Source organism: Haemorhous mexicanus, chromosome 6, assembly GCF_027477595.1.
Source record: "Haemorhous mexicanus isolate bHaeMex1 chromosome 6, bHaeMex1.pri, whole genome shotgun sequence".
Lineage (NCBI taxonomy): Eukaryota > Metazoa > Chordata > Aves > Passeriformes > Fringillidae > Haemorhous > Haemorhous mexicanus.
This window is the reverse complement of record NC_082346.1, coordinates 39,444,832-39,470,804: the sequence shown is the minus strand read 5'-3', so window position 1 is coordinate 39,470,804 and position 25,973 is coordinate 39,444,832. Positions and strand designations below refer to the sequence as shown.

At 34.3% G+C, this 25,973-nt stretch overlaps 1 protein-coding gene across 1 annotated transcript in view; it reads right to left on the bottom strand.

Moving 5' to 3' along the window:
• The window catches only part of AKAP6 (A-kinase anchoring protein 6), a 211,012-nt gene that overhangs the window by 120,427 nt on the left and 64,612 nt on the right, over window positions 1-25,973 (bottom strand). The window contains exons 5-6 of the mRNA XM_059849889.1: window positions 16,604-16,700; window positions 15,169-15,332 (exon numbers count right to left, since the gene is read on the bottom strand). Coding sequence (XP_059705872.1) covers window positions 15,169-15,332; window positions 16,604-16,700 — 261 coding nt within the window. The remainder of the gene's footprint in view (window positions 1-15,168; window positions 15,333-16,603; window positions 16,701-25,973) is intronic.

Genomic DNA, 25,973 nt, shown 5'->3' with positions numbered 1-25,973 from the left:
TACTGAGTACTAGTTCACCCCTTCCGTGTAGTAGCTGCTGTTTCAGGTTCCTGGGGGCCCCTGCCAAACCCTGACTCTGGTTCTTGTCGTGTCTGGAAGGACAAGAGTAGTACTGTCCTTATAGCCTTTCAGTATGAGATTCTCTATACAACAAGCACTGAACTTAAAATGGAACTATAAATTTCAGAAGGAAATCCGTGCTGCTGCCACTATGTATCAGGTTTATAAACCATATAATTTTAAGCACCAGAGGATTGCTTTAACTTAGCAAGTGTTTTGAGATTGTATGTAACTATTTTTATGAAAAGAAGTTCTTTTTGATTCAGAAAATATACTGGCTACATTTGCTACGGGTCAAGATGGGATCTTTTCCTGAATCAGTCACCCAGCCCTAATTCTAATAGAATACCTCTGAATAGTTTTATACTAATAACTGCTCTGTAGAGACTCCTGAAATTATAATATATTAAAGACTCATCAGCCTATCAGAAGAACATGTAATTTTATGTTCATTACTTCTTGGTTCCTGACTATAGAATTTGGATGGTTGCACCTCAATTAAAAGTTGAATCAAAGTTAATATAATTTAAATAAAAACTTCAATAAAAAGTTAAAGTTCTGTTCTTAATAACATTAATACCCTTTAATGACCGCTACGGTCATTACCACTAGATAACTGACCTTCTTGAACCTCTCTTCACATAGAAACCTTTCTCCCAACACAGGCAATTATTTAGCAGTAATGAGTGCTCTGTAAGAGATTATTGTTTAACCAAGTACCTTGACACACTGCTTTTCCCCCGTTATCTCTATTCTTCAACAAATGGTACATTTTTTTTCTATTGTAGGCTTTTCAGTTCTGAGTATAGAAGCCTGTGGTCTTATTCTTTCCAATGCAGAAGTTCACAATATAATTGGCAAAACTTCAGATATAATTAAAATCTTGAAAATTAGGGTGCTATGAAATAATGTTTGTGAGCTGCAACTGTGGCCCTGTAAAGCAGAGCAGTTCTGAAGGCAGGTTTGAGATGCCAAGGGATAATGAGGAACAAAATCAAGAAATATTGTAGGGGATGAAAAGACACAATTCTTTAATGGCATGTAGAAAAAGAAGGAAAAGGAAGAATTAATTATAATAAGACAGAAATATTTGGGAGCATAATGGAAACCAAAGGAAAAAAAGTGAATGGAAGAACAAATAAAGAGCAAGGAAAAGAGGCAAGACAAATTAAATTTGGGGGCACAGAATTAAATTCCATAAAAAAAGAAGTCTTCTTGGCAGACTCCTGGAAGCATTAAATGTTAAAGGATGTTACTGTAGAAGTGTGAATTACTGGTTCAATGAGCTCAACACAAGCCTGGGAGACAAAACTGATAAATTCTTATTCCAGCTGGCCTAACAACTCACACTGTAGCTGTGGGGAAGGCTCTTCCCCCTCTCTGCTTCGGTTCCTTTCTCTGTGAAAATTACCTTTTTTCAAAAGGCCTTATGATGTTTACATATGCTGTGCTTCAAAAATACTAAGAATTAATAGTTACCAATGCCATTAAGCATGTCTTCTTCCTCAGTTTTAATAAAAAATTCATGAAACACCTCCCAATTCAAATTCTCAGGCTGAAACATCTCAAGCATTTTGCACAAATTCACTTAGAAATATCTTATTTCTTTTTCCTAAAACAAATCTTACCTAACCAATTTAAGAGAGTAAGCATCTTCTAATTGGTTTATTTTGAATATTCTGACTACCCTTGCACCTCTTCACATGAGTAGTGTTATGGTCAGATTGTGGAATAAAGCCTGAAGAATCTAGTAGAAATACCAGTGTGCTATATTTATAGATAAGATAGAAAATGTCAGCTGGTTAAAGACTGCGTGGCACAATTTTACATCAGTTCCCCTATATTGGTCCAAAACACCAGAAAAAAGGTAAGTCCGTATAATGCCTTAACAGTATGCAGAAAAGAATAGCCCGAGTGAGGCCTTTGCTCATTTAAAAGCAATAAATATCCTTTAATGTCTCAGATGAATTCCCATATGTTCTCTGTCTTTAGAAAAAAGGCCTCTAAACTGAAAGGTGGGGGAACCATTTTCCTATTGCCAACACTTCTGCTATTTAAAAGAAAACAGAAGAGAAATTTCTCCAAATTATTTTTTCACATTCATATTCCATCTCCTAAAGACTTAGCTTTTTTCATAGTATAAGTGTTAAATTCATTGAGGTTCCTCTCTATTTTCTGAATAAGGGGACAACAGAGAACAGAAGCTTTCAAAGCAAACTGCTTATGACTTGCCTTCTATCTTAGACGACTTAAGCTAGGATTTTTATTAATGACAATACCACAGGAAAGTATAATATTCAGTTCAGTTCCAGAAAATACTACAGATAGGACTGTAGTGTATAGAGCCTTGTCAGCTAGACATTTTACTACAATGGAAGAAAATGGAGCAAGAAGGATTTTTTTATTTGTATAAAATATATTGTTCTTCCAGGCTGTAGTGAAATAGTTTCTATTTAATTGCAGAGAAATCCTAAGAAGGTTACAGCAGTGAAACATTAAAATTCTAAGGGCAACTAATAACATTAAAACTTTATAGCCCCAGATAGAATAATTTAGACAAAAACAACATGAACATATGTTTTGTGTAATAATAACAAACATTTATAGCTGTCAAGAGAGAAAAACACAGGTTTATGCACACCTTAATGGCGTGCATGGGTGAGCATGAGTATATTTAAAACATAATATATTACAAAATTGACAGCAGGCATGACTCTTCTGGGTACTATGTTAAATCAATGAATAAATTACCAAAAGTGTGTTGTGGCTGTTTGGATGTGTAATTGAGCTTAACGTATGTAGTGTTATTTCAAAAGAAACTGTTCAAGGAGTTTCTAGACCAATCCACTATGCATCTTTACTAAGCTGTTTACAAATAACAATAAATGAAACTGTCTCACAGTAGGAAGGAAGTTTAGTTATATGCATTACATAAATAGGAGAAAAGTTAATTTTAATATGTTTTTCGGGAATTAAAACCAAACTTATTTTAATATTGCTAGGATTCACTGAATTGGAAATCAACATTTTTCATGTTTAATTATAGATTTATTTTAATTAGCTGATACTCTACAAACAAAAGCCTTTGTAGCTATACGTGTCAGGAATAAGTCTACTGAGATAAATATGGATGCTTCATACAGGACCTATACTGAAGAGTAAGAATCAATGCCCAAATAAATGAACTAGCAAAAAGATGAACTTATATTTGTTCTGTTTATTTACTTAATACATTTCCTATCCATTGTCTAAAAGCATTTTAATACGTTAGGAAAGTATGAACTTTTAAACCTTATTGTTCTTGATTAATTAATATCAAAAAACCCACAGATTTGCAAAGTAACCCATTAACTGCCATATTTTAAAAAATTGAGCACATAACATACGTTCCTTGTTTCAGGGCTCTTTCATCTTACCACACACAGAATTTTTAGAAGGTAAATTTACCCTGGTTTTGCATCTATTTTTTTCTATTTTGCAGTTCTAGTAGTACTTGGTTGTTATGCAATGCTTTAACTGCTTGCCCCTCAAATCTAAGATAGGAAGGGCAGACTGTACAAAGTAATATAAGCTACTCAATAACCTTGTTGTCTCCAGGAAAATTAGCCAAATCAACAGCAAGGACAGAAAAGACATGCTGACCTGACCTCAATCCCTTTCTTTTCTCCTTCCTCCAAACTGAAATGATAATCCTTGAATGTAAGCAGCCATAAGTGCAACATTCTAAACTTCTGTTGTGTAACATAGCTTTAAGTCAAAGTATTTCAGAACACATGGTGCTGAGCCCTTAATCAGATCTGAACTTTTTCCTTTGCAATTTTCTTTCTATTTTCTCAAGATTTTTCTTCATTTTGTAAGGGATGATGAAGACTGTCGGCTTCAACCATACTTGTGATTTTCTTAGGGCTCATAAATTCAAGGATTAAGGCATTCTGTGCTAAATGCCTGTCTCCTTTCTACAACATGACCGCAAAGAGGGAAAATAGGATGAAGAAATGAAGTGTACATGCCCAGATGAGCTATTCTTTCTCTCTGGCGTCATGATGGTTCATAAAGCATGCTATGGGGCGATTATAAAAGAATATGGCATACCACCTGTCTTCTGGTCAGAAAACCCATTTTGCATTTAAAGCCATCTTAGGTTAACTGTAATTAACATTTACAGCTGCCCATGAGATATGGCAAAGTACACTACTACCACACATATTTTTGTTGCAGTTTCTTCCAGGTGTTTAAGGAACAAGTTTAAAGTGCTAAATGTGATGCAGTCTCCATTGTATCTCCCACATTAGTTACATTACTTTGGGTAAGTATAATTACCAATAAATGAGCATCTTAAAGCATCTAAGATACTTTAAGAAAGGCTAAATTAAAAAGCCAGGCAAAATACTACAACAAAAAACCCACAAAAAACCAAAAAAACCCAAACCAAAACAAAAAGGTATAACCCAAAAGTTACTAGACCTGATATACAAATGTACATATGCTTTTAACATAAGCAACTTGCAGGCATTTTAATGTTAGTCTATATTTCACCAAATGCTCTACTCAATTTTTTTTTTCCACAATGTAAATACACATAAAGAAATCAGGTCACACATTTATTCTTAGCACCATATTCTGTTGCCTTCTAATAGACTGGCTTAAAAACTAGCAAAATCTGTAACATCACTTTGCATTTAAAGTTTAAGTGTAGTCAAGTATACTATGCCACAAGACATTAAGAATAAATCAGTTTGAAAATGCAGGATCTCCAAATAGATTTTTCCAACAAACATTGTTTTAACTGATTTCTCTTTTGTGACCTCCCTAGTGAAGAACAGATGTTTAAAGTACACAGCTGAGGCAAGAACTAAAAGATACTACAAGTTAAATCATTGCTAGATATTGTGAAAGACTAAAATAAGAAGCATATTGAAAAAAACAAAGGGAAATGCCATCAAATCATGCTGAGTATAGAAGTAATTAAAATAATTTTAAAAGAATAAAAGCATGAAGAAGACAAAATTTACCTTTATCTCATAGTATCTTTGTTCACATCAATGTTTCTTTTGTTCTCTATTACACATTTAATCACTCTTGGACATCAACCATAACAGCAAAAACTCAAATACCTAACTGATAATTAAGCACAGTAATATTTATCAGAAATTAGTTTATTCTGTAGATAGGAGCATTAATTTAATGCACAAATACAATGAAAGTAAAATTTCTTTTTAAAGATCAGAGGCGTGCCATGCCAGTCACTCTATTGGAATAAAGCAGTAATTTTTGTTTTCAGACCAGTAATATGAGTTTAATAAAATGGCAAAGTTAGAATGCTATTAACAGAAGCAACAGTCTTTAGAGATGAAAATTGACAACAGCATCCCTATTGAGCTGTCCTATTTAAAGTACAAGATTTCTATGAGACTATATCAAAAGGGAAAAATTAGATTTTAAAACATGATTTTTTTTTCAAAAGAAAAACATGGTGGAACAGTCTGGCACAAAAAGAAAAGAAAAAAGTATCTTAGTACAGAAGGTAATCTTAGTTTAAGCCACTAAATCCTGCATTAGCAGAGGTATTTAGGATAAGAAGCATGAGTTGATATTACACTGCTATTACCAGAGCTAGAAAAGAAATAGACTAGTGGAAATAGAAGATAACCTTTTAAGTCCAACACCTAGATCTTATGTCACATCAGCTGATCAAGTCAAAAATATTGATCATTGTGATGGCTGGTAAACAACACCTGGCTAGAAGACACATTCAAGCTTTCCCATTCAATCTGGCCAGCACCGCGTTTGTCAGAAGTCAGACACGATGCCTGCGGAGCGCCAGACATTCCGACCCCATGCACTGCCAGCAGTGACCTCTGGGAGAGAGTCTCCCCACACACTCCTGTCCTATATTTCACTTGTGATCCTGCTGAAATCCTGAACTGTTTGGAGGAGCAACAGATGGCATGGAGGGAGAGGGAGCCGGAATAAGATATGAGAAACTGAACTGAAAAGATCTGAATTTCAACTAATTTGCTTTAACTGATCACGGTCTTTAAATTCAACTACAAACTTGCTTTGCCAAGGCATTTTTAGTCAGCTAGGCTTTTTTTTTTCACTTGGTTATTTATTAATTTATTGTGTTCCATCAACTTCCGAACTCAAACTCAAAAACATTTTTTTTAAAAAGCTCTCTTTCTGCTGTGTTCTAAAACCTTGAATGAGCTCATGGGATTCTAAACCCTTATAGAGAAGTAGAAAAGTAATAGCTCTGACAGGATATCCCAGAAATTTCTGCTGTAGACTGGGAGACGTTGACTTCTCAATAAAATAAGTCTGTATTTGTGTGTGCATGTTACTAAAAGTTATTAAATGTGTATTTTTCTAGAAATCTGATAAGCACATAAAACAATGGGGCAGATATAAATACGTGAAAGCTTCCATCAATTCTGAAAAAATGTTCTATAAAAAATAAAAGAACAAAAATGCAACAATATGATTGTGTAGAGAGAGCAAAATGAACAGATACTGGCAAATTAGGAAATCAAGGCCCTTGAGTGGTTAATACTTTGTTTAGGTCACTTAAGGAAAATGTGTTCATATGAACACATACTCAATGCCCTTCTGTTTTTTTATTTTCAAATACAGGACAAACCCAAATGGGATTTTTGCCTAAATAAAACTTGTCAGAGTTGGTCCAGTTATGCAAGTGAAGTAACAACAGCCTAACATACTTTCAGAATTCCAGGTAATAATGTTCAAATTCAAATAGCATTAGGATAAAATAAGCCCCTTGAGTGTATGCTGGTTTAAATATCTGTCCTCACCAAGTTCTTATTCTGCATTTGTTCTCAGAGGAGAGATTTAGATTAAAAATATCTTTCAAACTGAACATGATCTACGTTTTAATAGAAAGTAGCCCTTCTAATTCCTGAAGTAAAAAGTCATAATTTCTTTGCTAACTATGTAAGCATAACTGCTTCTACTAACAGAGACGGATGTTAACAAGGCAATAGCTGCTAAAGTCATCAATATAAAATATTTAGAATCACTAAAGTGTAAAAATTGTAGAAGCATATTGTAAGTTCCACAGACACCTCAGAGCACTTGTTCACATCTTCAATTCAAATACGACTTTTGATATTTTTGTAGTAAATTTTATAATATGCTGGTTTTAAAAGCACCTATGTTTCTTTACAGGATTGAATATTGTGCTTAACAGTAGATACAATTTAGCTGCAAAAGAATATGATTTTTAAAGTATGGCTCTCTCAATTTTAAACCTGGTAGTGAGCTAAATAAGCCACAGATAAGATTACTGTCAGATTCAATGAAAGAAAAAAATGAGGACCTTCACTACTTTTTAGAAATTTGCTTGTTAAAAATTATTAAAATTATTTTAGATGCTATGAAAACAATACTGTCATATAGAATTTGCAGGAGATTGATGGATATAGGAGAAAACCATATCTCTGCGCTAAAATGGGACCCAGATTTGTTTGACCAAGACTAGTCTTTTTTAGTTTTTACTTGAAAAACTAGAAAAATATATAGTTAGATTGTGATATAGAGAAGTTTTACCAGGGCTCATGTAACCTGAAAGATGAGGTTTAGGATGGAGCTATTATTCCTTTGTCTTGTCTTATTGCAGCCCAAAGAGTGACTGCTTAGATTCCTTCATTTTTCAGTGAAGGGGGGTTCTAAATTAAACACAAAATCATTCCTCCTGCCCACTAAAAAGCATACAATTAGGAAATCAAGAGAAACAGCTTCCAATAAAAAGCAGTCAATCTCCCATGTGGAACCTGACAACACATCTAACAGCCTGTTGGTTTTTTGGGTTGGTTTTTTTTGTGCACATTTGATGCTTTTGCTTCAATCATTCTGGAAAAAAAACTATGACTATTTGAACAACAGAAACATTTTCAAAATAGAGCTTTTGTAGATATGTAACCTGAAAATCTATCAACTGAAAATTACTTCCAAAAGCAGTGGTCTAGCGTTACATTTACAAGCCCACCTGCGTAATCCTGAACCTTAGCCAGGCGTTATCACACAACAAAAATTTAGTTATTATTGCAACATTTCACCCTCAAAACATTGAGTTAGATTTATCCCAGGTGGCCTCAGTAATACAGACTGTGACTTCCAGCCAATCAGGGAGAAGGCATATGGGGAGAACCCACATCCTCTTTCCCTATGAAACAGCCAACCACTACCACAATCCACAATGGGCTCACAGAGACAAAAGAGGAGGTTACCTGTGACATAATTTGATTTACAGCCTTTCCTGGAAGATCTCAGCTGTGTAAATCCTTTTGAACAGCCCTATGAAATGTAACATTCACCCTCTGGAAAAGGAACAATAGTTCTGACCCCTGCTTCTCTCAGGGTGTGCAGAGGAGTAAGCTCTTGTAAAAGAGCTGACCAAGGTTCAGCTTGCTTATGCCTATGTTTAGTAAAAAGACCGTGGTATAATGACACAAAAATTCAAATTTTATCAGCTTGGAAATGTAAAAATCACCCAAAAATTACTAGCTCAGTTAAAGTATTGTAACAAAGCAAGAACTTGTTCAGCTACATAATTCCTTTACTCAAGGATAGATATAAAATACAAGACAGAAGAATAATGGCAGTTTTATGACTATAATTCTGAATGAAACATCACCTTAAGATTATATACATTTAGAAGCTTAATGGAAACACGCTGTACATGAGAGGTTACCTGATCACTATAGCTTCGCCTGGGCTTTTGAAAGATTCTGCTCAGTTGAAGAAAATTTTGCTTCAAAACATGATGAGTCACATATTCTTGTCAAGGCACTGATTGTACCCTGACAAGCCCAGTACCAAAAAGGTATTAAAAAGTACTAAAACTGTTTTCTTTCTATCTGAACTTAAATTATCACACAAAATATTTCAGCTAATTCTGAGTGCGACACAGTACTACAAGTCAACAAAGCTTTTCTACTCAGTTGCCGCAGTCACATCCTTTATATCCTTCAGTAGACCCTTTCTTCTTGTTTCTTCAACAAAGACTCACTATACGTCAGTCCCATTCAATAATCCATATTCAGACTCTCATTTTAGGAATGCTAGTTTCTCCTTCTAAACTTATTTTAAACCATCTTTCTCTTTCCTTCTATTCTTCCACTCTAAAATGTCATGTAGAATTATGGTGTCATCTCTCAAATCCTTTTTGAAGATACTTTTTGTTACAATGATAGCTAGGTCTGTGCACAGTCTAGATAATGTCTGTAACATTATAATTACATAACTTATAAAGCAAGGTATTAAAACCCAGAAAACAGAGGAACGTGAAGTGTCTAACTGTGCTAAAGGACACAAACTTTTCTTCCTCTTGCTTCCTTTTTATGTCCTTTTCATTGTTACATCAACATAGCTTGTTTTGATTAGCTTGGAAATTCTTAATGAGTGTTTTCAATTCAGTATTTGGATAACAAGTAATATCAAAAGAACTCAGTCATGTTTCACATACTCCAGTAAAAGCTCTAAAAGACAGGCTTATTTCTCACAAAACCAAAATTACGTCTGTTCATTTACAGAAGGATTTTGTAAACACCGCTACCCTTTTAATCTTGTTGGCCAACTCATACATGGTTCAAATCCCCACCCAAGAAGCTGACAGATCAAGACTACTGTAATGTCATATAAATAAATACCTAAAGCCAAGCAAAATTGTAACTGCAACTAATTTTTTCTATTCCAGTAGAATTAACAGCATAATTTGTACTTATGACTGAGATGACAGTATCTTTAGTCTAGACTTCCAAAGTTTCCAAAGATTCAGAATTGAAATGTCACATTTTGCTTTTAAATTGTTCAGCTGTTAGGCACAATAATAGTATTTATGTACAGATAGCATTTCAGATATTCAACAATATGAGACTATGCCTCAATGGGAACATATCAGAGCCCTCAGTTCTAATTAACGGAAAGCACTTCCCTATAACCATCTTTGAAGTAGTGAATAGTGAACTGTGGATTTGCTGTAATATTCTTCAGCACAGAAATACGTTGCAGGATATTATAAAGTATTGGTTTTACCAGTGAAAGGTAACAACTATTTAACTGAGCCCAAGACTATCCAGTTGCTCTGAACAGAAGAAACTAACACATTCAGCTGAAACTGCAAAGAATTAAGGTGGCAGATGGTAATTACCAATACTGGAAGTAAGCCTGGGTAAAGGTGGTTAGAACTTCAGTTTAATGTCTCATCTATGAGGTGTTGCACTCATGAGATAAAACTCTCTCATATTTAGATGGGAATGTGGCTCATTATGGACACATTAGAGGAAAAAATTACCTCTTCTAAAGCACAAACACCAACTTTTCTTGTACATTTCTTTTCCAAAAAAAAAGACTTGATTAAGCCATGAGACAATAGACCAGAATGGCATGCGTATCACCAGATGAAAACCCTTTCCATATGTCTGTACATCAGAGATGAAAGTCTTATTTCCATTTCATTATTTTTTCAAATTTTTACTGAATAAGTAAAGGCTATTTATTTGACATTTTATTCCACAGTATTATGAACATGAGATATAGGATTTAATCCAAAAGCCTGATCCTGAGTTTTTGCATGTAGAAAAATTGAGAAAGAGAGACTGTAAGTTAAATAAAAAAATTCAGTTTGAGATGTAAAGTTTTAAAATTCTGCTGCAATCGAAGTAACTATAGCAAGGTAAGTAAAATGATCTTTCCAGCATATGTTATTCCTGCCCTTCCACCAGAAGCAAGTGAAGGAGAAGAGAATGAAGGCCAGTTACATTCGCCATTTGACAACTTCAAAGCCCTACCGACTACAATAATATATGCAATACTCCAGTTGCATATAGTGGTCACCAGTTTTCAAAGTGGCTATGTAAGTAAAAATATTAGATTCTGAAATCATAGTCTCTGTATCTGTTGATAATATTTAAATCTGTCTCAGTAATTAACTTCCCCTGTTTTAAAACAATGAAAGATGTCAGAAAAAAATACTGGTATGTTGCTTTTAATATTACAGCCCATGCTCCACACTCATGAAATACAGAATTGATAAAGACACTGAGGAAAAGAAAATTATCTACTCTGCACTAATCACAAAGATGCCAAAACATTTCATTTGTATATTCCTTTTACATCAAACTATTAATTTAAATGTGGAAGTCATAGCAGCCTGATTAGATGGCCAGGACAAGTTACAAGTCTGAAGTAAAAAAGGCTGTTCTCTAAACTTTGCTCTGCCTTGCTGGCCATTTCACAAATTCATCTTTGTATGAAAAGACTGAGCAGGATATAATTGTTCTGAGCTGTGGTCTTTAGTCCACCCACTAGGACTGAGATCAGTGTCACTATAAACCTGTCTGTGAAGCAGCATTCCCAGAATCCCAAACAGTGATCAATACAAAACAGCTTCACCAAGTTTCCAATTTTTAAATGAAAATCACTTTTCTGTGTACTGAGGACTGTTTGTTTAGAATTATTGTAAAAGCTGTAAAATTATATGCAACTAAGCGGGAAATGATCCTGGAAGCATGTGCTGTTTGATTACATATCAAGATAAAAATACAAGAGTTTTCTTTTTCCCTTTTACAAAGGTTGGTTTAAACACTTCAAATTCTGCTCCTGAGCCACCTACTATTTCTGTGGCTTTACATTTATTTTGTTAAATGTGGTTTTTTACCTCTTCCTCCAAGTAGGATACTCTTCAAATCCTGACTGCTTTTATCATTAACCCACTGACAAGTCCATTTTACAGCTAACACATTCTTCCCAAGACTGTTTTTTACCTAGAACAACTGAGTCAGATTTCAGTGTTCTGTGTTTTAAGTCCAATGTCTTAACCAGTTACATGCTTAGTTTTCTGAAGCTGGAATGGGAAACAATATGTGTGTGTGTGTGTGTGTGTGTGTGTGTGTGTGTGTGTGTGTGTATGTATACGTGTGTGTGTGTGTGTATATGTATATGTATGTATATATGTATATATATATATATATATATACACATACATATATAGATATATTTGCAGAGTATACCATTATTCTTTTGACCTACCAGCCTTTAAGTTCTGATGTTATATTCTGAACTGTTACCAAAACAACCCATAAAACTTAATTCAAACACTTACTCGCAGAAGAAAGATATCCAGATCTCAAAAATCATAGTAATGAACTAAATGTACAAATGCATGCTGGGAGCAGAACTTGCAATTGACACTAAGAATATTATTCCATACAATGTTCAGTGAAGGAGAATGTGTACAATGTGGGCAAATGCTATTAAGGTTTGTATGCTTTTAAAGGACATCAGTTACAAGACAAATTTGCAGGCTCTTCAGAAAGCAATGAACTTTTCCAACAAATTATGAATTAAATAGATCAGGGTAACATTCAGGTATTTACACTCACAGCCACTAGATATGAAAGTAAATTGTGTTATTTTTCAATACCACTCTTTACTGTTTATTTAAAGCAATACTGTTCCAGTATTGCTTTTGTGTGGAGAAGTGACCCGATTTAAGAGATCACTTACAAAACAAGTGGTCTCAGACATCTTCAGAAGGTGAAAAAAATGAAAAATACACACATATATGAAACCATCCTTCCTATTTTCCAGATATTTTTGAATATTATTTTGATTTCCATCAAAAGAAATATACACTGCAGCTAAGTGTCTCAAGATTCAAAAGGATAGTCACGTGTATTTTACATCTCATGTACTACTCATATCGTTAGATCAGTACTTGTTGGACTGTGTCATTTTTAAAAGAACTTCTCAATGGAGTAAGAAGGCAAAACTTTATATCCTTCAATTTAAACTGAATACAGTCATCAAATCTTCATTTATAAAAATGACTGGAAAATAGTTGTAGTAAATACCTAAAGAACTCACTGTTTTCCTAAGATTTTACAGAGGACACAATATATTAGAAGAGATTAGGGATCTGAAATGTTTAAAATCAATTCTAAATCTTCTATGGCACTAGGAAATATCCATATGAAAAAAAAGAGAAAATTTCCTAAGCAAAATCTGAATTCTTTACTACAAATGTGGACAATATATTTCTAGAGTTCAGAACATCCCCTTCCCCCTCCCACTCTTCAGTTTTCTCATTAAAGATGACACAGTGCTATGAAAACATGTTTTAAAAAGTCCTAAGGGAAAAGTTTCCTAGGGTCTTTGAAATTCCTCCTTTTCCTATTTCTTTACAGATTTCTAACACCAACACTGCTCCTGTAGTTTCTCAAAAAAGGCAAAAATAAAAATACCCTCTAGGTATAATCTTTCAATTTTCTATTACACTTCTCGGGCTCTTTTTGGTTTTTGAAACAAATGCAAACTGAAATGTGCAGTTATATTATTAGCTCTATTTTAGTTTTAGTTAATCTTTTAGTGTGAAGAAGTAGATGGTATTCAACTGCTCTACTGCACATACTTACATCACTGAAATAACCTGCGCATATTTTTTTGTTTGATTTCTTTTTTTGGTCTACTTTATTTAAGATTTATTTTTTGGCACAAACAAAAACAAACAAACAAAAACCCCCAAACCAACCAAACAAAAAAAGCATTTCTTCAGTTTCCTATCTCTATGATAAAAACCACAGGGCAAGGAGCTATCCCCTATCTATATGAGAAATTTACTGCAATATAAACCCTGCCTCCATTTCTACCTTTTCAAGCAAATATTTGAATATAATCATTCCAAGCCAGGGATGCCACAATTTTCATCACAAAATCCAGCTGGATTTTAGAATAGTTGTTACACGATAATTTTGATTAAGCTGTTAAACATTTGGCCACATTGACTTAGATGAGTCAAAATGTTCAGAGATATGGGATCATATTACTGGCAGGCTAAAAACAGCTTTGGGCTAGTTGTTTAGTTTCACAGATCCCATTAGGAAATCAAGTGTTACTCCAACAATCTACTTTATAAAGGAGGAGCTGTATGGCCTAGGAGCACTTTCCATCATGAAAGTGATGAGGGATATCAGTTCAAATTCTGTCTCCTGCATATATGTGTTTTTCTGTATTTTTGTTTCATTTTTCTCCTTGATTCTTCCTCCATCTCTAAGACCATTCTTGCTATGTAGAATAGTAAGACATAAACAGAACTTTTCATATAATCATAGCCAAGAGTCACTCAACAAACTACTCTCTTGGAAGCACTGAATACCAATGCTAAGAATTGTCTAGCATCAGAACCAGAAAATCCACTCAGCACAAGCATCTCTGTTGTTTCCAGAAAGAGAATTTCCAGAAAGCCATAAATTTTTCTGAACATTTCAGCCAGATGTGTGCCAAGATATTGAGCTACTGGATTGTTCTCCTGCATGTTCTTTGCTTAAGAAACAGCTCTGGCTCACAATTGATGGTGATGAAAGGTCATGGACCCTAAATCAGAAGTTTCTACTGTGTGCAGTATCCCTATACTGCTTGCATCAATTTGAATAAGCATGTCTGTATTTAAAATGCTCTTACAAATACTAGGTTTGGCAACTGGTAACTACTATAGCCCCCTTTAATAATTAATATCCACAAAATTATGACAGGTGTCAATAACTTACTCTTAAAGTACTTGTATTCAACACAAGTACTATTATGGACGATTTAGAGCAAAAAGATTTGTGGAAAGGCATATGACCTTCTTCCTACTACAATGGCCATCCCCTAATTAAGCAATGCATCTGATAGTCATTAACAGGAATGAGATAATGAATCACTTTCTCTCTTCTTTGTTAATTTGCTGTAACCAAGCGGCTAATGGATGTCAGAGCTGAGTGATTGCACTGATTATAGTGATTTATAGTTGCAACAAAACAATTTAAAAGCGTTCTGATTATTCATGTTAAAGATGCTTTATGTTTTGTTTACTAAATGTTTTATGTTCCCCTCGTGCCCCTCTACACACAATAAGACAGGTCTTGCTGGAAAACTTGAAAGTTCTAAGATTTTTTTTTATTGTTTCAGAGTAAGGCATTTCATTTTGTTTATAAAAAAAAAAGTTTACCCAGTAGAAATGAAAAGCCTTAGGGTGGAAAGAAAACTTCAGTGGTGCCTAGTTCAAAAGAAGACGGAAATAAGAGGAAATAAGGCAAACTTCAAGCCACTTACCTTAGGGCTCCGAGTCCCTTCCTCATTCTCTGCAGACACATCAGTAGCCAGTATCTCTGCTTTGATGATATCCAGAGCCCTAAGAATCCAGCTGTGTTGCCGTTTGATTTGCCTCTGTAGTTCCTTCCATTGACTTGCAATCATCTGCAGCATGTCCTTCAGTCCTTCTCCAAAATGAAGGGGGAAAAATAAAAGCTGTAAACTCAACAGCATCTTTAAATATTGCCCTTTATTCAAATAATTAGAAGGATATTTAAAATAATAAATGCAACAAGAGTTTTAATGTGTTTTCTCATCAATAAATCCAAGCTTTATTATTGTTTAGCCTGCAAAACAATGCTATAGAGACAAACACTTGTTTTAGCCATCATGTTAAATTTTGATTGAGTTTCAGTTGACAATTTCAAGAGAAAAATTCCACATAAACTGTCATTTCTCTGCAGACGGGAACTCTGCAGAGAAATCTCTCCCTCTAATATCCAGTCTTTGTCTTTAAACATTTTGTAATCCTCCAAAGATATTTTCCTTACCTCCAACTCCTTTAAATATTTCCTGTAATTTACACGTTACCTTTTCCTACATCTGTGATTACATGCACTACCCACTACCCTCCTTAGCTATGGCTTCTCTATCTTTTTGGAACTATACATAGAAGTCAGTAATTTCCTATAGCTTTCAAGGTACACAGATATGTCTGATGCTGTGAAACAATAGATGCACACAAATAACATGATGAGAAAACAGTATAGCAAAGAATAACTTCAACCTGGATGAAAAGCATGTTAAGTAGGCCAAAATTAAGATGGCATTCCATAGCAGTATATGCTGATTAAAACCCTATTAGCAGACAAGTCACGCAAACATCTAAAAATATAGGAGGTTGTAGGGATAAAGGGAAATAAGAATATCTCTCTCCCTCCTCTCAATTTAAGGCCTCTGAAGAAAAAGACAAGCCTAACCAAAGGAAAAAGGTATTTTTAATTTTAATCTAGTCCTCATAAATATATTTAAATCAATGTAAGAATTAGTTTAAGTGGTAAAATAAAGCTTTACCAATGCAATTACTCATGCAGAGTATGTAAATACATATATATATTTGAAATCCTAGTTCATTATCTTAATGTTATTTCCATAGCACCTACATCAAAGAATATGTCAGTGTGAAGTTTTCAGTGATGTGATTTCAATTGAAACTCAGTCGAACAGCAAGACCAAAATAAAATGAACAGACTATTTGCAGGCAGTATTTCATTTTATAAGTATCACTGCATTGTATGCAGTATATGAAACATTTATAAATCTTGAAGGTCAATCTGATAATGTAAATATTAATAATACATAAGGAAGTGAATATATGCAGTAATTTACAGCAATGCTTCTTCATTCTTTAATAGTCTGGAGACATAAAGACTTGCAATATTTCAGAAGGATTTACCTGATTTGTGAGATACAATAAGCTCAAGAAGTTGGCGTCCTTCCTCTACCACTGCTTCTTTCAAAGCACAGTGGCTATCTACATTCAACTTAAAACTCTGCAGAAATAAAAGGAAAAAAAAAGAGGGAGGGAAAGAAACCTCAGCATCAGACATTGGAGAGGCAGTTATCATAAAACACACATACAAAATTACTTGCTGGTTTTTATCAAGAACCACATCCCAATTCACCCAATAGCCAAACTAATTTGTGATACTAAAAGCTATTGATATTTTGGATCTGGGCTCAAAATGTTTCCATTAGATCAGCAAAGTGCATCTGTGTTGAAACAGCTGACAAATCTAGACATTCATTAGGTTTTATGAAAAGTCACAACCCGTAGGCTATATCTGGAGTAACAGTGTTCTATAAAATACACTAAATTTATGCCAGCACATATGAGCTCTGTTTTTTTCAGAGTTCTTTGAAATGTTGGTGATAGCACTATTTATGAAACCATAAAAAAATTACAACATTGAATATATTGGCCTTATGTGCACTTATACAAATCTATTAATATTGTGTTCCTGAGTTAACATTCATATCCATTTTCAAAGAACAAATCAGACTATTTTAGATCTCTGCCTTCTTACTTTTTAAAGCAACTATTTTTCAACCTTTTTTTTCCTAATATTTTTAGTAGTCTGCAAAGGATCTCTGTTTTAACAGTCAATAATTTTTTTTTTTAAATTATTATTTTATTTTTACAAATTGTATTAAGATCTAGTAATAAAGGAACGCGAAACATGATCTACTATATGTTATGCTATTTAATACACCATTGATAACTCAGATAAATTTTGAAATCATTTTCCAGACCTTCTCACTATACTTGCCTGTAAGAAAGGGAAACACAATGCAATAGAGAACAGGATACTTGCTGTATTTAATCATAAATTGTGTGCAGACCTAAAACGCATACAGGCAACGTATTTTCTCTTTGAAATGTCTATAGAATAAATGGAAACAATATTTGACCACTTGGAAAAAAAGAGCTTTTCCTTCTCTTGGGAATAAGTTAACTGGCAGAGATGAAAGGAGACTTTGCAAGTGCACATTCATAGCTTCTGGTTTTCATAAAACTTAATACTTCAAATGGTAGTGACCATGCTAGAAATGGAGTGATAGGTAGCACAGAATACTCAAGAGCCCTTAATTCTTAAGGAAGAAACCATTTTCTTTCTTCCTAGCCCTTGCAGTCAAGTTGATTGGCATAGCAAAAAAAAAAAAAAAAAAAAAAAAAAAATTTGCCAGAACAGTAATAAAATGAAGTACTTCTACTGTAATTTTTCATTCTTGAAAAAGACATGTTGCTCAGAGTCTTAACAGTTTTTCAGGCAGCATTGTACCTGACAGTGACAGAATGTTTTTGAGAATTTTTCATTCAAATAAAGAGCAATAAACAGAAATTTTGCTACCTTTAGCATTTTTACTAGCCCAATTTTCCTTGTAGGGACATCTGAATAGAGTCTTTACCAGCTCTGAACAACTGGGCCAGTCAAGAGAAGTTAAAAAGGAAAAAAGATGCCTAGTTTATGTCTGTCCCTTTCTTAAATCTAGAGTTTTATGAACCCAAATCTACAAGTTCTTTTTCTTTCATAAGAGCGTGTCTGAACAAGCACTGACAATATTTAATTTACTGTTTACTTAAAACAGGCTTGTACTGAATAGTTTATAATCATGCACTTCACAGGAAATGCACTATGCGTGTGCCTCACACAGCAAAGAGAACCTAAAGGACCTGAGAGTAGGTTGTGTAATTTCATGTAATTGAAGTTGAGTATAGATGCAGCTGGATGTGGCAGTGTCTCAAGATGATGTGGATGTGTTTGATAGGAAAATTGGAAAAGATGAGGTATTCTCTTTCATTAGGAAAAAAAAAAGAGACTTGCTGTCCTAGAAAAGATTCATTTAACATAACGCACCAGCTACCACAATACAGCTTGATTTTCAGGTGCACCTATTAACCAGTAATAACGTTAAACTGAAGAAGCAAAATAGGATGAATAAAGATGGGGCCAAACTTTTGGTTTCTGACTAGCAATATTCTCCTTGTGCAAAATTCTTATTTTATGGATAAATTAGGATTGGCACAAATGTCATGAACATGCATGAAATTTAGCAGAAATAAACTTTTCCCAGCAGTGAGGCAGCATGTCATGGTTTAACCCTAGCCAAAAACTGAGCAGCACACACACTAAGCAACCCTCTCAATTACTCCCCACTCAGTGGGATGAGAAAAAGAATCATATGGGTAAAAGCAAGAAAATTTGTGAGTTAAGATAAAGACAGTTTTATAGGAAAACCAAATGCCGTGCAAATACACAAAGCAAAATGAGAAATTCATTCTCACTTCCCATGGTTCAGCCATCTTCAGGAAAGTAGGGCTTCATCACACATAATGGTGACTTGGGAAGACAAATGCTGTAATTCCAAACATCCCCTCCCTCCTTCTTATACCCCCAAATTTAGGTACTGAACATGATGTCATATGGTATGGAATACCTCTTTGGTCACTCAGGCTCAGCTGTCACAGCTGCATCTGTATCCAACTCCTTGTGCACCCCCAGCCTACTTGCTGGTGATGTGGTACATGGAGCAGAAAAAGCCTTGGCTCTGTGCAAGCACTTTTCAGCAGTAACTGAAACATCCTTGTATTATCAATACAAATCTAGAGCACTGCCCCATACTACCTACTGTGAAGAAAATCAACTCTATCCCATCCAAAATCAACACACATTAAAAGGAGAGAACCATTCATATAAGTATAAATAAACAGAAGTGAATGTTGTTGATGTAGTTCACAATGAGTTTTGAATTTAGAATTAGATATGTACATATAATTCCTAGTCATTTCCTAAGGAAAAAGAACTGGACAAGGAACAGTGGAAGGAATAGCCCTCAATCAATGCTCAAGGTTTCTCATACCTGAAGGGCTGAAAATGTGACACATGAAAAAGACAAGAGTTGAAAATGTAACAAGTATTACATGTATATACAATGAAGAAATGCAAATTTGCACAGCTAAAGATGAAATCAGACCAAATATTTGGAAAGAAGGAAGACCTTCAAACACAGAGGTCCTCTCCGAACCTGGATATTTCCTGTTCCCTACCGTTTACTTATGGCATTTGGAAAATTGTAACTCTAACAGCGTGTGACCCAGGTACTCTGCTCCCCTCCTCCTCTGATCTTTCCTGATAATGAATGGAGCCTTTGCATGTGAAGAGAGGAAAGAAGAGGAGGGAAGTCAATTAATCAAAGCCATTTTTCCAGGCACATTTGCAGCTACAGAGCAGTCTAAATATCACACATGAGCACGTATACATTATGGAAAATGCATGTGCATTGGCCTGACAGCAGCTTTTTAAACAACACATTAATGTCATCCCTAGAACTACAGTGTATAAAACGTAATTTACAAGCTGCAACAAGCCAAATTTCCTTACAAAGTTCTCTTCATTTTTTGTGATCACCATGTACCTATATATAACTATCAACTGCCCTTATTTAGCAAGAAAGGAAAAGTGAGGTAGGAATCATGCAGTTTTATAAAAGCTGCACTACTATAATAAATGAAATTAAAACAAGGTAAATACAAGGTGCCAGGAGTGCTATCTTCTGCTGATGGCATGGGGCAAAGGAGCCCAGCCTTCACAAAATGAAGGCGTCCCCTGACTTTCAGGAAACTTATTGATCCAGAAGACTACAATTGTGCCGAACATCCATGGGTTAAAAAAGCAGCACCTCCTGATCTATGCTGGACTCTGATAACACTAAAATAAAAGAGCCCTTTCCCAGAATATAATAATCTCTCCCTCATATCTCACTTTTCTGTACAAGTGGGGGAAGAAAAATATTGTGAGAAAAAAAAAATATTTTAAGTTCCTCATAGGATTTATTTGGTGGTTGTAGCTACTTAAAGTTAGGATGCTTCTATTGTGTAGGTATCCTACACTGTGTACACATATTAAGCTCTGATATGCAACATTTCCCCCTCTGTTCTTGGAAAATCTTAATAATTTGGTAAAACACCCGGGTCTTTACCTATTTATATCTGCAGTAAGGACAGATAACTAGCATTTTTTTTGTTTGTTTGTTTCCTGAGGCATGGAGACTTACTATAAGCATGATTTTTTTCAAGTCATAATGTATCAGTTGATTGTTTCTTGTGTACTGTCTCTGAAATATAAATCAGCAACTAGGTATCATGTGAACCTACAATGTATTCATAAATATAGGTTAATTTGGATGACACAGCAGTTTACACCTATTTTCAGATTAAGACAATGTATTAAAAGAAATATCTTAATTTTCTCAGTTCAGTATACTATCAGAATGTGTGGTACAGTGGGGTACCCCTGAAAGAGAATTTTCTTGAGGTTAATTTTTTTATATTTTTAAATACCTTTATGAATAATATTACTATTTCTAGAGTGTTTATTTCTTAGAGCAATAGTACAGACAATTAAAAATTATCTGTCCTGGATTTTATGGTGTCAGAATTTGAAAAAGGAAGATTAATTAAAATTTCCTAATAGTGTTTTTGAGAAATCTACACTACTGAAATATGGACTTCTATATTTAGGTATAGCTGTATATATAATTTGGCTAAGAATGTAGCACTTTTAATATAACACCCACTGTGACAGATATAATTCAATTGTGAAATTTCAGAGTAATTGGAACAATTGCTGGTAGATAAGATACGGGATGCCCACTTCATTTGTCTTAAAGGGAATATGACTTGAAACAATTCCTGAAAATTTGTTTTTATATGCTTAATATACAGGTACTTTTGCAAGTAGCTGTATTGCTCCTGGCACAGTTATCTTCCAATAATTTGCTAGGACAAAATACCAAGATACCAAGTTCAGACTCAGTTTTTGGTCATGGAATGGCAGCTGTCTATTTTCTTCTTCTTTTTCTTTTTTTTTTCCTTCAGCATTTTTGATGACACAGAAAGTCCCTGTTTGGACAGTGCCTACTATTTAAGAATTTGAGTTAATAATTTAGGTTAATAATTTGAGTTAATAACCTAATAAGCCATGTAATAACCTAGTGTTATTTTCAGATTCCTGACTACTAACTTCCAATGACATTCAGTAAATCAAAAAAAGAACTTCTGTGTAAGTTGTCCTTATATTAACATGGAAATGGCTATATATTTAGCTTCTACTAAAGCCTCACTTTTTAAATTAAGCTTACTTAGTATTAAATAAGCACCACTAGGATATATTTTTCTGGGAAATAAATATTACATGTGAAATTGTTTCAGTCAATGTCTCCTTTGTTCATGCTTTCCATAAAACCTAGGTATCTACAAAGAATTTTTAATTTTCTTCTTTTCATTTAAGCTGCAGTTTCATCTGACACTCCACCTGCTAAAAGGAACACAAGCACTATGGAAATGCTTTATGCAGCTCCATAGGCAAGGTTAGCCTTAAAATAGCAGGGATTCTACCTTTGCTTTTTAAGGAGAGCGTGATGAACTCTCCTCTGAAGCAGCAGCACCCACTATGTGTTTTTTCTTCTCTTCTGAAACTAAGAACATGCCTTCCCTATAGCAATGATGACCACTTATCACCAAATGCTAAACAAACCTTTAATGCCTAACACAACATGACCATCATTTGCCTTAGATGAACCACACATTTTCTTCTGTAACCAGCGGAAACTGTTAGATATTTTTTAAGAGTGAATAGTTAGTGGAAAGCAGATTTGGTCTTCTAGTCTCTGCTACAATGAGAAGACTTTAAAAGATAAAATTTTTTGAGTTTCTCTGGGGGCAATTCCTTCCACTGGCATCTGTAGGCAGATAAAAATGGTTAAAATATTTCACTTCTTATGTTGGTTCACAATACCAGATTATAATCTAAAATGCCTTTAAAATTGACATAAAACTGGGAACCTCACTACTGAAATCCCATAATCATCATGTGATGTGGGCATTGTGCTACTGTAGATGTAGATCAGATGTAAGTCCATTTGACTGCTCAGATAATTTCTCTCTGTAAGTTTATAATTCATCTAAACATAATATTAACTGAAAATTCTGGCATCAAAATGCTTAGTAATGAGCTAACTATAGCAACCCTGGGAATGATTTTACCTTCTGATGATTCATATGCATTCTCCATCTTTCACTTAATCTGAATGTACTTTTTGTCTGGAATCAACTGCATTTATAGGAGACAAACTGCTGCGTATTTAGTGAACAACAAGCAAAATCTCTTTAAAAGCGGAAATGTGGAACAAATAAGAAATAAACAAGACTAAGTGTTGATTCAAAGAAAGGTATGCTTTTTTTTTATACTTCATAAATCTGAACACCAAGCAGGAAAAAGACTTAGCACAGTATCAGAAGGTATAGTAGATAGGACTGAAGGAGTTAAAATAAGAAGGAGAAAATTTAAGACAAATAGGAAATTTCCCATGAAAGTCAGATCTATTACATTGTATAATAACCTCCTAAGGGAAACAGTGAAAGCCCGGATCCCTTGAGACCATTAAATCTAGACTGGATAAAAATATAGGAGTAAGAGCTGCAAATGCACTGACAGAGCAGTAACCCAGCTCTGTCACATGGCCACAGAATTTGTGTTGGGTGGGCAAAACTAAATACAAAGAGGCAGGCTCTACTCCAGCAGTCCCATAGTAATTCATACTTCTGTAAAATCACCTCACCCCTTTCTTCTCTGTCACAGCTTCTGCCATACTGGTATTAAACAATCAATGGGGATTTTCCCTTTGTTACATCTTAAATATGAATAACCTAATCTTCCTCACATTAAGCGCTTTAGGTCTCTCAATTTCTGTTTCTCACTCCTCATTGTGTTTGCCACCTTTTAGGTAATTTAGCCAAGTTTTGAATGCATAATTTTAGACATTGAGAAAAATGATAGTTAGCCCTACTCCCCAGGATGCCTATTTGGCAGATTTAGAAGATATAGAGGCTATTTTTACGGATATTTTTTGTTTCAATTCACTTAAATTCTTCTGCTGCCAGCTCTAATTTATTTTTTCTGTGTTTCACTATGTAAATTTCTCTTTGATTGTGTCTGTCCAAACATATTTCATTGTCAAAAAAAAAAGTTCACATGAGGCTTCCTAAATTGAATCTCTGTTTGTCTATTAGCAAGAGACAACGAGGGAAGAACACAGGCAGGAAATGGCATGGGTAAAATTGCTATACAGTGAAATGATTGCTAAGTTGCCATAATCATGGTGAATTTCACATGCAGCCCACTGTATACAATTGCCCTTAATCATTTCTTGCCTTCTTGAGATACTCAGAAAATAATATGCAGAAACCACAGTTTTCTGATTTGTTGTTCTATCTTATCTTACACATTTCTAGGTACATCTCTTTCACCCAGAGACACACCATGCCCAAAAATTATTTAATGAAAATATGTCCAAGTTGTATTGCCCAACCACATGCAGAAAAAAAGCCAACTAAGAGATAATAGCTTTTGAAACCAAAGATGAGTTCATGGGGCATAGCAGCCTTGGCAAATATGGAGTTACCAAAGGGAAAATAACTTACAGTTGTATATTATTTAAATCTTATTTAAATTTACTTACTATCAGACCAAAATGTACTCTCTGGAATTAAATAACACTATGTAGTTTTAAAAGAGTTTTTGAAAGATTTTAGTTTCAGGGGAATATGAAGGAGATTTAGTTTGTTTTATATTTTACAGACAAAAGTTCTCATGTAATTTGAAGGTAAACTAAAATTCCATCTTAGCAAAATATAGCTAATAAATTCCGATCCCAGATTATTAACCAAATTAATCTGTAGAATTAAGAAAGAGAAAAAAGTATCATAGGAGATGCAAATAAAAATATTTACCAATCAAAACCTCCATTCATTTCCTGGATTTTCTGTATATTTCCTGAATGCTTTGGCATTGCAAGCACCAAAACACAGACAATAATTGTGCTACTTTGAGTACTTAAAATGTGAACGATATCATGCCTCTGAGTAACATAGCACAGAACCATGGGAGTGGTCAATAGCTCTTGGCATCTATTTAAATGTTGCTGAAAGTGTGCTTGTTTGTCCTCTGAGATGCTGGCATTATATTTTTTAATGATTTACAATCTCCAAATTTAATAAAAATAAATTTAATTTCATTTCCAAAAACAAATTACTGACTACATCTATATTGATAATACCAGCCTAACAATACTAAAATTTTAGGCAATAGCATGCATTTTAATAGACAAAAAAATTACAGTTAACAGAGTTCCCACATAAGCATGATGCAGTTTATTAGTAAAATAAACACTAATTTCAAATAATTTTTAAAGGTGTTTCAAAAGTTACTACGATAAATTTGTGTAAAGAGAATGACCAGGTTGTCATACACAAAGCTCCAAAGCTTCTAAGTCACAACTTATGTGAAATACTTTTCACTAAAATTTTCTTTTTAGGTTAGTGCCTCGTATTTTATAGTGGTAATTTGATTTCATTGTATTATTATAGTCTCTGAATCACGTATATGCAAATAATGTCTTCTGCAGGCCAAACACACAACAGACCCAGTGGAATCCCTTTCACCACTCAGACTTACAGTATCTCCTTTTTGGAATACCTCAGGACCTAAAAGTTTTACAGTTTTGGTTAGTAAGAATTGAGAGGGAGTGAACATTTGCAACACTGCCAAATCAAGTTATCCTGCCTCGCACAGATTTACCAACAAGTGCAAATGAATTTAAAAGTTTCACAACGTCTGAATTCTAACTTTTTAAACCTCAAACATCATGCATTAAAAAAACCAAAACAAGAGAGCAATACATTTGTTTTTGAGGCACAGATCATACACTATACTTTCATACATGTAGAATACAAGACTTCAAAATTCTCACAAGTGAAGTTCAGATTTTGAACATTACAATTTCCCTTTTCTGTCAGTAGAAGAAGCAAAGCTATTTTAGGATGACATCCTAATATGCTCTGCCTCTGGTTTAAAGCCTCCTCTGTCCAGAGATGACTGTAGCTCTCACAACTAGAAAAGCTGGTACAGCTATCTGTGAAGATAGTTAACAATCAATATGTTACAGGCAGGCCCAACAGACCTAAATTTTATTATTGTGCCCTATCCCCTTCCTATGCAAAACTGTGTAAATCGGGGGGGGGGGGGGGGTAGCAAAGACTGTCCTGGGAAGCTTCAAACCCATCCAAAACCAAAGTAAATGCAATATTATTTTAATTTGCAGTGGTACAAAATACCTACACAAGGGTAAGTACTTACAAATTTGAAAGACAGGATAGAAAAAACGATAGTACTCTTAAGAGTATGAAGTCTCTAGGAAAATTACAA